The sequence below is a fragment of the Echiichthys vipera genome (assembly GCF_963691815.1).
Source record: "Echiichthys vipera genome assembly, chromosome: 12".
In the NCBI taxonomy this organism is placed as follows: Eukaryota; Metazoa; Chordata; class Actinopteri; order Perciformes; family Trachinidae; genus Echiichthys; species Echiichthys vipera.
The window spans coordinates 10,108,551-10,121,591 of NC_139837.1; the positions used below are offsets into that span (position 1 = coordinate 10,108,551).

General features: G+C 40.1%; 1 protein-coding gene across 2 annotated transcripts in view; it reads right to left on the bottom strand.

The window, feature by feature from the left end:
* crlf1a (cytokine receptor-like factor 1a) overlaps nt 1-3,322 on the bottom strand; it is a 16,302-nt gene extending 12,980 nt beyond the window's left edge. For both annotated transcript variants that reach the window (XM_083923712.1, XM_083923713.1), the window contains exon 1: nt 2,942-3,322. In XM_083923712.1, coding sequence (XP_083779838.1) covers nt 2,942-3,014 — 73 coding nt within the window. In that variant the 5' untranslated portion in view covers nt 3,015-3,322. The remainder of the gene's footprint in view (nt 1-2,941) is intronic.
* Nucleotides 3,323-13,041: the final 9,719 nt, after the last annotated feature.

Consider the following 13,041-nt stretch of genomic DNA (forward strand, 5'->3'; position numbering starts at 1 on the left):
TGTTACTTACTTACTCCACACGCTAATATCAATATCACAACCCCAACTCCAGCTTTGGCGCAACATTAATGCACACGCACGAATACAAACAAACACATGCGCAGAGTGTGGTGGTTTCTGTCACTGGATACGTCGGGCTTAAAGGGGACCGTGATTAGCCAGTAACATGCTGATCCGACTGAATAACAATTGGTGTTTATATATTCCAGGCACTGTGGATGGGACTTTGCCCCGGAGCGGGGTGTGAAGCCCCCTTACACCCCTTTCACAAACAGTTCAAACACTTCGACGATAGACACAATTACTAGAGTTTATTGTCTCGGCTCGACACGCTCGCTGGAGGAAATGGCTTGTAAAATATTAGATGTTTGGAGAGGCTGAGGGTGCGTGAAGCACAGCTCTGATGGGGGCAGGGGATGAGTTTAACCCTGCAAAAGCAGAGGATGGAGTTAGCGGGCAAAGGAGGACATTTATGGCTGATTTGAAGTCTTTGGTGGAATCAAAACACTTTCCTTTGTGCCAGGACTGTTAGTACTTGAGTCTGGTCTCAAACTTTTTTTGAAGTCTCGCATTTGTCTTGGTTTTGTGCCTTGTTGGACTCTGCTCTTGAGAACTGCTAAGTTGTTACCGGCTGCTGATTCAGGATCAGTTATACAGAACGTTGTCTAAACACTATGCATTTATTAGTTTGATGTTAAAAGATAGATTAATCGTGTTCATAGATGCATCCTAACTCCTCAATCACGGTATTAGCATATAAAAACACACATTTGCCCGTTATGATCTTCAGCAGGACTCCATTCCCTCTGGACTCGGTCTTGATATGGACCAGATTCGACCGGACCTGGTCTTGAAATAAGTTGGTCTTCACTACAGCCTTGCTTTGTGCTTTGGTCTTCATAAGTACCCCTCCTCTTTCTAAAGAATGAATTACTCCTAACTTATCCATACTTGCATTTCAAAGGAAGCCTTCACTTTCCTCTGTCTGCTGTACGATAGGCGTGCACGTGGAACATCTGAGGGGCCAATGTGGATGAGCCAAGTGGAAGACGTCACGCAACATTTAGTGACAATGAGCCGTGCAAAACTATCTCAAAGGAGACAGACGAGACAGCGGCAGATGTTTGGGTTTTTTTGTTTACTTTTTTTATAGCTTGCATCTGAGGTATTTAACTGATGCTCAAACCTGGAGAGAGGAGAGATTATCATGTCCAAATCAAATAATGTCGAGCACAGGCTGGGAGAAATGGGACATTTAGGAGACGAGAAGTTAATTTCAGGTTCGAAATCAGGTTTTAGGGAGATTGTGTGTGTTACAGAGTCAAATATTTAGTATTACATGATCACATCCAATATAAATACCTCCTTATTTGACAGGACATATAAATCCAAGCTTTATGGGATCACAAGCTGCACTAAAAACTAATTATATGTTGGTAAGAAAATTCCACATTTAAACTGTTTTATTTCAGTGGCATCTGCTAACCACAGCACACGGAGTGAAAGGGAAGCACCCTCCATTATTACAGTGAATAAAACAGTAATGACCAGTTAGGCCCTGTAATAAACAGCAGGGCACAGTATGATCAAGGCCCATTGTCTTCTATAAGCCCTTAAGACTATACTTTCTTTTATTAGCACCTTTCAAACAGGATGAATAGCAGGAGATCTTCCCCGAGGAGCTGCTCTTTGCCAGTGAGCTCACCATAAAAACTAATCCAGCCACTTAACGGGGGAAGCGTACATAACTTTGATTTATTTACGTTACTGTGCATTAAGCTGCCGGTTAACATTCTCCAAAACCCGAGCAAATGATGTCACTGTTTTGTTGCGGTCCGTAAAGCCCCCATGTTCTCCATGTGTTAAACGAATTATGGCCTGACTTGTTGAAATTCAGCCTCCTGGGAGATGAGTTCTCTCCTCTGCAGGGATACAACCGGTATACTTCAGCAGGAGCACATCAATAACAGGAGGCGTCAAATGGACAAAGTGGCGTTTGTCCTTTTCAGTGTGTTCAGAAAGAGTGGATCGGATCAAGTGAGCCCTCAATAAGTGAGGCCTTATTCTATGTCACTTCTCAAAACCTACTTTTACAGGAACGCTTCTTATGGGTAAATCTATTGTTTTTCTACGTTCTCTCCTACTGTTATCATTTGTTTTTTTATATTACACACTCCATTTCATCAGGTCTCATGTTCCATGTTTTTATTATTGAATAGTATAGTATTTTATCTTGCTATGTAAAGCATATTGTAACAACGTTTTGAAAAGGACTACACAAATAGGATGTGGTATTATTATAACGTACAAATCTATTGAGTTATGTTGCATTGGGAACATATTTCAAATACAGCATTACCTCATGAGAGATTACTGTGAACCTTATGTGTTCCCATGTTTAATCCTCTTATGGATACTCTATATATTTAATACTCTTAGTGGAGTTAAAGTCACCTTTTATTGTTTTAATCCTCTGCATATCTCTATAACATCCTTACAACCTTATTATGAGGGCTTGCTGTTTATATGCAATGTTTTCACTGCCTAATACCCTTAAATAGTAATTGTTTCCTATATGACATGCTGTAATATTATTACCAGAACTTCTTAAACAGTAGCTTTTCTTTATTCCACATTGATATCACTATTATATTCCTACAATGGAGTGGTTGTTTTCTGTTTGCATTTATTAGAAACCTTATATAATGTGTTGTGCTATTGTGAAAACGCATTTTTGCATCTGTTTTACCTTTAAAATCATGCATGCCAGAGCGGGACAGTGTCACACGGACTTGTTTACAGTAGATCTTTTTTTGGGTGACACATGGATTAGTCTGATCTAAGTGGACCAAAAGAAAAGGGCAGCCCTTGCCCAAACCAAAACGCTTCACCATGCGAGACCATGACTTTGCGCATCGATGGACATCTGTGTGCAACTTACGTGTGGACAAGGACAGCACGCCGGGAGTGTGCAGCATGAGGAAAATCAAGCAGATATCCAAGACGGCTTTCATTTTTCCCCCAGTTCGTATTATTATTATTATTATTTTATCCCTGTCTTGATTCCTCGCCCTCGTGTTGTTGTGATGTCGCCTTTTCTCCCCTCGATCCTGGATAGAAATTACGCACAGAGTGGAGAGAGGAAAAAACAGCACGGGTTCAAAAGCTCACTGCTCCGAAATTTGTATTAACAAGACAACTCTCAGGAGTGAAGGAGCGCAACTAGAAAAAGTGTGACCCGGTGGAAAAAGTCCCCCTCCGAGAAGCCATAATGCAACACGTCCTCGGTAAAGGCTAAACGAGTGAGTCTACCGCGTCCTGTTTGCAGTCTTTCCCCCTTCTTAATGCTTCCTGCAGCTAAATCATACACAAGTTCATACTTTTTAAGCCCCTCCTCTCCCTCTCTCTCTCTCTCTCTCTCTCTCTCTCTCTCTCTCTCTCTCTCTCTCTCTTTCTCTCTCCCTCTCTCTCTCTCTCTCTCTCTCTCTCTCTCTTCCCACACAGTCGCCAGTCATTTCCCCCCTCTTTGCGTCCTTCCCCTGCTCTTTTTTTTCCACAACCTCTCCCTCTTCAGTGATGGGTAGGGGAGTCAGAGCCATTCACTTTCACTGAATCACTCTATCTCTGTTACTTTCCACGCCTCAGGTCTCTGCTCTACAGTTTTTCACCATTGGCGGCTGTTGAGTCACTGAGTTTGTCTGTTTCACACTTAAAAAGGTCTTTGTACCCACTTGAATTATGATGTTTTCTCTTCCAGTGTTCAGTTTCCACTCAGACATGATTATGGTGTGTGAACATGAACACAGAAATAGTAGGTTTCTGTGGCCCCAATATCATGTAATGCTTCTATACTTGATCCACCTCTAAAATCTCTTTATGTCCAAAAAATTGTGTGTTGGATTGAAAAAATCTGGTGGCTCTGAGTTGACCCTAAATGTAAGTTTTTCCTCCTGTGAACATGGCTTTTTTGAACATTTAAACAACACAATGTAATGTTTTAGAGATGAAATAACACATTTATTTTCTAGCAAATACAAAGATAAAGGCACAAGCAAAATGCATTCTTGTTCTATTCAATCTACCCAGGCGTTTTGACCCAGCAGCAGCATTAGTCTTGTTTTGTTCTGTATGAGGCTTGGCGACTTGTGCCACTGTAGTTTTCTACTATTGTCTTATTATATTTTGATTTATTGTCTTGTATTTGTGACTTTTGGGGAGAGTTTCAAACTTGAACTATGTCTCATAGTCGGACTTCTGAAAGACGTCTATATAAGTAAATAAACTTTTTTTCTTTAGTCCGGCAGAAAACGTTTGTCTTCCTGAAGAATTCAGCATCTCCAAAGACATGTCCTCACTTCTGTATCTATATTTCCAACCTGTTACTAAAACTGAAATCCCGTTCCCTTCTTATTACTCGCCCCATAATGTTGTTAACAATCCACAAATTATGATCCATAGTTTACCTTTTTGTCATTTGATGCCACTGGCCTGCAGGTATCACTGACTGTTACTATTGAAACATGGCTCTTCAGCCTAGGGGTCTTAGGTCTCTTTAGGCTTAAAATAAGCCGATCTTTATGTTTGTGATACGTTCCAACTTGTATTAGAATAATATAGGAGCAAAATTAAGACTGGCCCTAACACCACAGACCAGCCTAACACGTCTGTGTTAAATAAGCCCAAGGTGGCCGCTGTTCAATAAAAGTTAGCCTCGAAGTGGGAATTTTAGAAAAAGTTAACCTCCTTTACTGTAATGTTTCACATAAAACAGGACCCTGTGGTTTATTAAAAGGTGATATGTGTTGAGGAGATAAGAAAAGCTGGTTACTTTCCTTTGCATAGTTGTTTTAACATAAACAATGATGTCATCTTTGTGAAAATGGCACTATCGCTAAATAGAGACTGACTTAGCACGAGTCAAAACATGAAACCCCAAAAGACCCACAAAATGTTTTTATGTCGTATTTATTTAACATGACTTTTCAGTCTAGATGACCTTCATCAAATATGTAAACAAGGATCCCAACAGTCCTGTTTATACACAAAATGCTGAATGGATTATCCAACTGGAGAAACACAGGAAGCCTTTCTCCCAACTGACAGTTTCACTTTGTCAAAGCAGGAAATTCACCTGTGTTACGAACATCAATGAGGCTCTGTTCTGTTCAAGTGTCCTAGTAAAAAGCCACGTCAGTTTGACAGTGAGAGCCAGTGTGCACAATACCAGGACACACTGAAGCAACCAACTGTACTTAATAATAATTGTATTATTTGTACATGTGCAAGTCAAAATCTCTTCCATGTAAAAGACAAAACAATTTATGTAGATATTATGTAGAAACATGTAGATATTTGACCAGGTATTTATTTTCCTTTAAAAATATATCAAACAGATCAAACTTTTAAAAAAGTGTGAGAGAGACAAAAGTTAAATGCAGCAATTAAAATGTGCTGTCTGGATAAGTTTCATTTATTATGTTTTAAATCAAAGTTTTTCAACAGAAACCAAGGAATAAGTAGACATTTTTGCCTTTAACCAACTGGTAAAAATGACAGATCTGACTTCCTGTCTGGGGAATGTTATGTTACATTAATATCACAATTATATTCCTATAAAATCCTCTTTCAAAAGATGTTTTCTGTTTGCAACCATCTACAATGTGTCGTACTATTGTGAAAATCCATATTTCTATCTCTTTTATCTTTAAAATCCTGCATACCAGAGCAGGAGAATGTCACACAGAGCTGTTTCCAGTAGATCTTTGGGTGACGTGTGGATTGAACTGATTTTAGTGGACCAAAAAGAGCAGCCCGTTCCCAAACCTAAACCTTTCCACGGCAAGACCGTGACTTTGCACAAGACAAGGACAGCATGCCAGGAGTGTGCAGCAGCACATCCTGTCTGAGGAGTGTTATGATTACATGTGAAACAGCCACCTTTTCCCTAGAAATATGAAAAATCAGATAAAGCGTCAGCCGAACAGCATCGAGTAGATCTCATTAATATAGTATTCTGCAGAAGATGAAGGCTGCATGTTCTTTTTCCACAGAGGACGAAGAGTTACCCTCGCGTCAGCTGAGTGGATGCCAGTCGACATCTAAGTGGGAGTCCTCTGAGGCAGGAGGTCTGTCACTGTCATCTCTAAAAGACTCTGGAGACAAGCAGAGAGAGGAAATACAATCACATTCGGTCACATTGGGATTGAGAAATCCACATTCGGGCCCCAGAGTGTGTCTTGAGAACAGAAACTCTCTTCATGTCTATCAACTAAATGGGCGCTGTGACTAATATTTGACTAATGGTGGCCAAAGACATACACAGATTAGTCCCGGTCCTCCATCCTCTGGTTGGACCAGCGTTGAGTCAGCAGGAGACCAGACAGAGTGTGAGCCTAACAGCCGTGATGACCTTTGGGTTCCCGGCCTACAATGTCCCCCTTTCTCCTCACTCAGAGGGGACTCTTGTTCAAGGGGCAGTTCCCGCTCGTGCCCTGCAGTTACTGTCCAGGAAATGTGAAAAGAATTTTGTGACACTGTTGTGGCTGCTGTGTCACTTTCCGGTCATCCGGTATTCACTGTGTCACGGTTAGAATAGTGGATTTATGATGGACAGACGTCACTGCTTTCGCCTTTTCTGTGACAATGTTGTGTCACTGTCTCAGCTTGTGTGTCTTACAGTATGCTGCTATTATTCCCACACATACACACACAGTGCTATTTAAATACCACATCCTTCAACCAGCCAGTCCTTAATCCGAAACACCTTAGACGGAGAGCAGAAGACGACGCGTTGAGAGGCAGTGAAACACAGTAAAGATGGTGACAACGAGTGGGATGGGGAAAGTCAGAAAGATCAAGAGCACAGTTTAAGCAGAGTTGAGGTTAGATGAGGAATAATGGCAGTCATGTGAGGACAATAGTCTTTAATTCTCCAACGGGAGAACACAGGCTTGGTGTAAACCAATGGCATATGTTCGATAGCATGGAGAGCTGACGAGGCTCCAACTTAAATGTAGCTCTTTGCCAGGCAGCGCGGCTCTACGGAGGGTGCTGTCATTCATTCAGTCGGTCTACCACTTTGGTTCAGACTGAAATAAATCAACAACTTCTGGATGGATTGCCCTGAAATTTTGCACAGACATTCATGATTCCCAGATCATTTTTCCTTATGTATTTGGTGATGCCCTGACTTTTGCTTTTGCACCACCATGAGGTCATTTGTGGCTTTAATTGAAATATCTCAACAACTATTGGATGGACTGCCATGACATTAAATACACACATTCACGTTCCCCTCTGGATGATCCCCTGACTTCTGTCCAATATTTTTGATTTATGACCAAATAACTGTCATCATTCTGAGCTGTGCTTTATGTTTGGTGCCGTTTAGAAAAAGCCAAACATTATACCAGCTATGTACGGTATCCGCATGTTAGCACTGTCACTGTTTGTAAGTGTTTAGTTTAAAGCTGTGCCAAAGTACAGCCACACAGAGCTGCTGTCATGGCTGTCACTCTGCTACAGCATAGATCTAAATGGAGGAAGCATCGATCCAATCCAGTTTGCTGTTTTTAGCATTATGGCTCACAGGTACCATTCTGGCACTGAGAGTGTGATTGTAATTAAAATGAATAAAACAATAAGATATAATAAAAAATAAAAAATATAAGAATTCACAATATATTTTTAAGAAACAAACAAACTTATTTTCGGCAACTACAGTGTTTTACGAGGTCTCCCTTCACTTAAATAACATTTTAATCTGATAGTTTTCTAATGTAATCTGAAAATATTAGCATTCTAATTAAAGGTCTAATAAACAAAAGACATACTACATCAGATTATCACATAAGAAAGACGCATTTAGGACCCGCATAGATGTTGGAACAACATAATGATATTGAAACTATTGAAGGATTGATTATTGACATTTGAAATACTTTGTTTTCTGCATACCTATGCGCTCTGGTGCACAAGATATAAGAGAGAAAGAGACAAAATACATTGACAAATTAAAAACAAATGCAACTTTAAATGTCATTTGGTGAAGATTTGGTCGGTCATAGATGTGTGCCGTCACACATGTCAATAGGGCAATTAGTGAATAATTTACACACATAATATGCAAAGTATCCCAACAATCGATTTGTTGAATTGCTGCTAACACAATGAATAAACAGCTCATCATCAAGACACTGCAAGACTCTGAACAGTAAACCAGAGAATGATCAGAAGGAAGGATGCGTAAGGGAGAGAAAATACAGTTAGCAGACAGACAGAGACAGGAAAGGAAAGTTCGAGATTGGGTTAGAGACAACAGGAGAGCCAGAAGCCACTGAGACAGAGACATTTGGAGAGAGAGGGAGAGAGCGGGGGCAGAAAGAGGGGGGATACAGAGAGAGAGAGAAAGAGAGACTAATCAAGGAGAATCAGGACGTTTCCTCTGCAATACCCACAGGCCTCGAATGAGCCCCAGCTCCACAATCCTCCCTGATTGGAGGGAAGGGTTTGTTTGAAGAGGAGGTCAAGACCATCAGTACCTTGTTAAGGAAAAGTTGCGTCCAGAGGAATGAAGAAGGCTGACTCCTTCCTGAGGAATTCATAGGGGGATAGTGTGGTGTGTGCGAATGTGTGTGTGTGTGTGTGTGTGTGCGTGTGTGTGTGTGTGTGTGTGTGTGTGTGTGTGTGTGTGTGTGTGTGTGTGTGTGTGTGTGTGTGTGTGTGTGTGTGTGTGTGTGTGTGTGTGTGTGATGTTTTTTTGTGTGTGTGTTAAAGAGAGAAAGTGTGCTTGCGTGTTGATATAGTCACTAAAAAGGAGCGGCGGAGAAGAAGAGGAGGACTCATATTGTGATTTAAGGAGGACCCCATCAACCCCCTCCTCACATAGTTTCTAAAGCCGGGATAGCAGCGCTGGCATTCGCTGCAATAATGCATGACAGATGTACATCAACCATGCTCTCTCTCTCTTTCTCTCTCTCTATCTCTCTGTCTCTCTCTCTCTGTCTCCCTCTCTCGCTTCTTTTTCTGCCTCCTCCCATCTGGAGCCAATGTGTTGTTGGTGATGGGCATCACGTATCAAGACATAAACCGCTATAAGACTACAGAAAGGGAGGATTTCAGTCTCATCGCAGGAATCCTTCCGTTCTGGTGGTTGAATAGTGGCTCTACAGGCATTGAATGTCTCATCAGGCACAATTAGTCTACAGGACTTACTATGGTCACCTGTGCGTAATAACTTGATCATTTACATGAGATTTCTGCATAAAGAAGAAATCTAATGGATTGATGGAGCTACCATAATGGCTTTTTTTAAAAATATATTTTAACCGTATGTCACTGTTTCTGTGCATCTTTTGATATTGTAACATTTTAATTAATGTAGAAATATTTCCATGTACTCAGATCTCCCTTGAAAATTAGATCTTAGCCCAGAGACATACACAGTATTCAATCCTCTGTTAATTGGAAAAAGTGTTAGTAGAAAATATCCATCATGGTGGATATTTTAACATATATCATTCATTATAACATTCCATGCAACATATCCTCTTTTTCCAAGATGCTATATTTTATTTTTGCACCATTGAAAGGGAAAATTCTGCAAATTTTTGGGGATTCTTGGCTAGAATTATAATTAAACAGCTTGTCTGCTCCTTGTGAAAATGTCCAAACTTAGATATTTATTTCAAACTTTGAACATCTCCCTCCAGACCCACAGAAGACATTAGTTAACTATTTTCAAAGTCTGTGTTCGAATCCTCAACAGGAGTAAACTGAACTTCATGAGTAAAATCGGCGGAGTCGCCCTTTAACTGGTGTTTTTCCCGTTTGCTTGTGTTTCTGTCTTCCAACAGCAGAGGGTAGCACATTCACAGTGCATGATGTCAGCTTTTCCCCCCTCTCATTATCACACTAACACAAAGGTCAATAAAGATCCTGCGGTTCATCCGCCAAACACAACCAGCCTTGATGGAAACCAGCATTTTCACATCTTTCAGCTCCTAATTTAAAAAGTGTGTTCACAAACAAACAAGGTCTATCCGTTAGAGTTATACGCACATGAGTTGTTTTATGTGGTGACGCCAAGCAACATCTAAGCCCTGGTTCTCTCTCATTACTCCAGTGCTGTGAAGACAGAGAAATAAAGGAATGAAGAAATGAAGCAGGGGTTTGGTGGAGCTGAGGAAAGGAAAAATCATGCCGAGTTTGATGTAAGGAGAGAAGACTGATCACTCTGACAGAACTGAAATGTGGCCAGCATTGTGCTGTGTCACCGTGCTGTTGTGCATGGTTTTATTACTTCCTTGTAGCAGTAAGTGGACGTGAGCACAATGCCCATGGACATATTGAGAGACAGTGGGCCCCTGGACAAGGAAATGCAAAAGGCCCACCCACCTCTTCTACGCACAGTAGTTGTTTTTTGTCTATCTGTAGTCATTGCGTGTCTCTTTGTAGTACTTTTGTGTCTTTTTGTAGTATTTTTGTGTCTATTTGGATTCATTGCGTGTCTCTTTGTAGTACTTTTGTGTCTTTTTGTAGTATTTTTGTGTCTATCTGTAGTCATTGCATGTCTCTTTGTAGTACTTTTGTGTCTTTTTGTAATATTTTTGTGTCTATTTGGAGCCATTGCATGTCTCTTTGTAGTACTTTTGTGTCTTTTTGTTGTATTTTTGTGTCTATTTGGAGCCATTGCATGTCTCTTTGTAGTACTTTTGTGTCTTTTTGTTGTATTTTTGTGTCTATTTGGAGCCATTGCATGTCTCTTTGTAGTACTTTTGTGTCTTTTTGTTGTATTTTTGTGTCTATTTGGAGCCATTGCATGTCTCTTTGTAGTACTTTTGTGTCTTTTTGTTGTATTTTTGTGTCTATTTGGAGTCATTGCATGTCTCTTTGTAGTACTTTTGTGTCTCTCTGTAGTATTTGTGTCTATTTGTAGTGTTTTGTGTCTCTTTGTGATGCATTGGTAACTATTAAACTACCTACAGTACATAAGTATAAAAAACAGTACACCATTTTTCAGTATTTTTCTCTAACATTAAACTTTTACATTTGTTTGTTTTTCATATTTTCTGAAACTGTTATTATTCTAACAGCATCAGACTGTTAAAAGTGATGTATCTCTGCGTCTACCTTGTATTCCTGTCTGCTTCTGCATCTGCTAGTTTCCAACGCGTAAAAAAAAAAAAAACTCTGCCCATCAGAGCCGAGGACTCTGTGATGCAGTGTTATCAATTGCTCATGAACTTCGATCAAACTTAAACGAGGCAGCGCTGATCAAATATCATTCTAGATTCTGTTACTGCATTGCGTATTTCCCCACATCCCAAAGTGTTTTCAGAAACATAATTTAGTTTAGCTGTAAAAATGAGAAATTTGAGCCAAAACCAAGCCCCACCCACCTGTTGTCATTTTACAGCTGAACAGTACACTAAAATACATTTCTGAAAACACTTTATGCAAGAAATATGCAATACAGTAACAGAACTTGATTCATGTTTGACCAGCACTGCCTAGTTTCACAGTTTAATCAGAGTTCATGAGACGTCATCGATGCTATGTCTGCTCTGACTGGTTGTTGGTCGGGCGCAGCGGATCTAGCACATGACATTAGGAGTACACAGAAAGGGGTAGAGTGATTTGACTTTTTAAGAGAACGTCGTCTGTCTCAATATGCAGAAAGGATAAAGTAACAGTTTAAGCAAATATGAAAAATATATATATTTTACAGAAAGTTTCCTACTTCAACTTTATATATTCCTGACTAAACAGCAATCAAAGTTAATGTTCAGTGAAAACATCCTTCAGGACTGAGTCAGGGTGATTTAAACAAACAGTCACAAAAGCACTGGAAATAAATGTGAAACATTTACGGGCACTTTCCTGTACGTGTACTTGCCACACCTTTGACTGTATATCTGTATCAGAGATCATCAGGTGTGAATCACCTGATATGTTCATTGGCAACAAAAGCGCCTTACTGTAAATGTGCGTATTCTCCATAATTTGAGACATTCATACATTTATTGTGCCAAGAATAGGTTCAAACAAACAATAGAGACAAAACAAATGCTTTAGACATCTGACTCCAAACGATAAAAGACGCAGACTCTGTATTTGACAGAGACAAATACATCTGAGTAAATTGAACCACAAAATATTAAACATCAACATGAAAGAGAGTCATAATTACACAGTGAAATAACGACTTAACCCATGGTTTCACACCGGTCATCCGCTCCAGAGTGATTACCAAAATCTTTCACAACATCATGGATTTGCTGTTGGGTTTTTTAATGAGAAACCCAATTAATATGCAGCTGTTACGCTGTGCAGGAAATCCTAGTGAAGCGACCGTGCAGCAGCCTCACTGAAGTATCACCCGTCAAATCTGCAAGTCATTTTTGTTTTGATGTTGGTGGGTGTGGTGAGAGATGTCTGGATAATTATGTTACCTTAAGAGCAGACTTCCTGAATGTCACCTTGCTGAAATATGCTGCTGTGCAAAAAAAAAACACCCAATCTGTATGGTTACTGCCAGAGGGCTGAAGACAAATGCTCTAATTACAGGATCTGCAGATGAGGATTTGAATAAAGTTTGAAAGCAATCATGTCTTGAATTAATTAAGCTCGCTTTATACATGTGGGGAAGATACTCGCGTACATGATCGGGATTTACAGCCCTACGAAATAAAAGTTTAGTGAAGGATTGAGTGAAGTTTCCACCTGACATGAAAACATTTACTTTAATTACTGTCTGTGCAGTTCTATCTCTATCATAATCACTTGTTAATATGGCTTTATGTGTCTCTGGGTATGAAGAGGATATAGTGCAGATATAATTAAAAAGCCTTTCTCTGCCACGGCTAATCAAGTGATCGTGGGAAGCTGCTGCATGGGTTTTGTAGAACTGAAAAAAACCTTGTTATTGTTGTTTCGTGGAGTACTGTGGAGGAGGGGAGTTCTTCGTTTTGCTATTGCAAGTCATTCGTTCCCAGTACGTTCAAAGCCGGAGCTGTTTATGTTCTTCGAATTAAGTCGAGC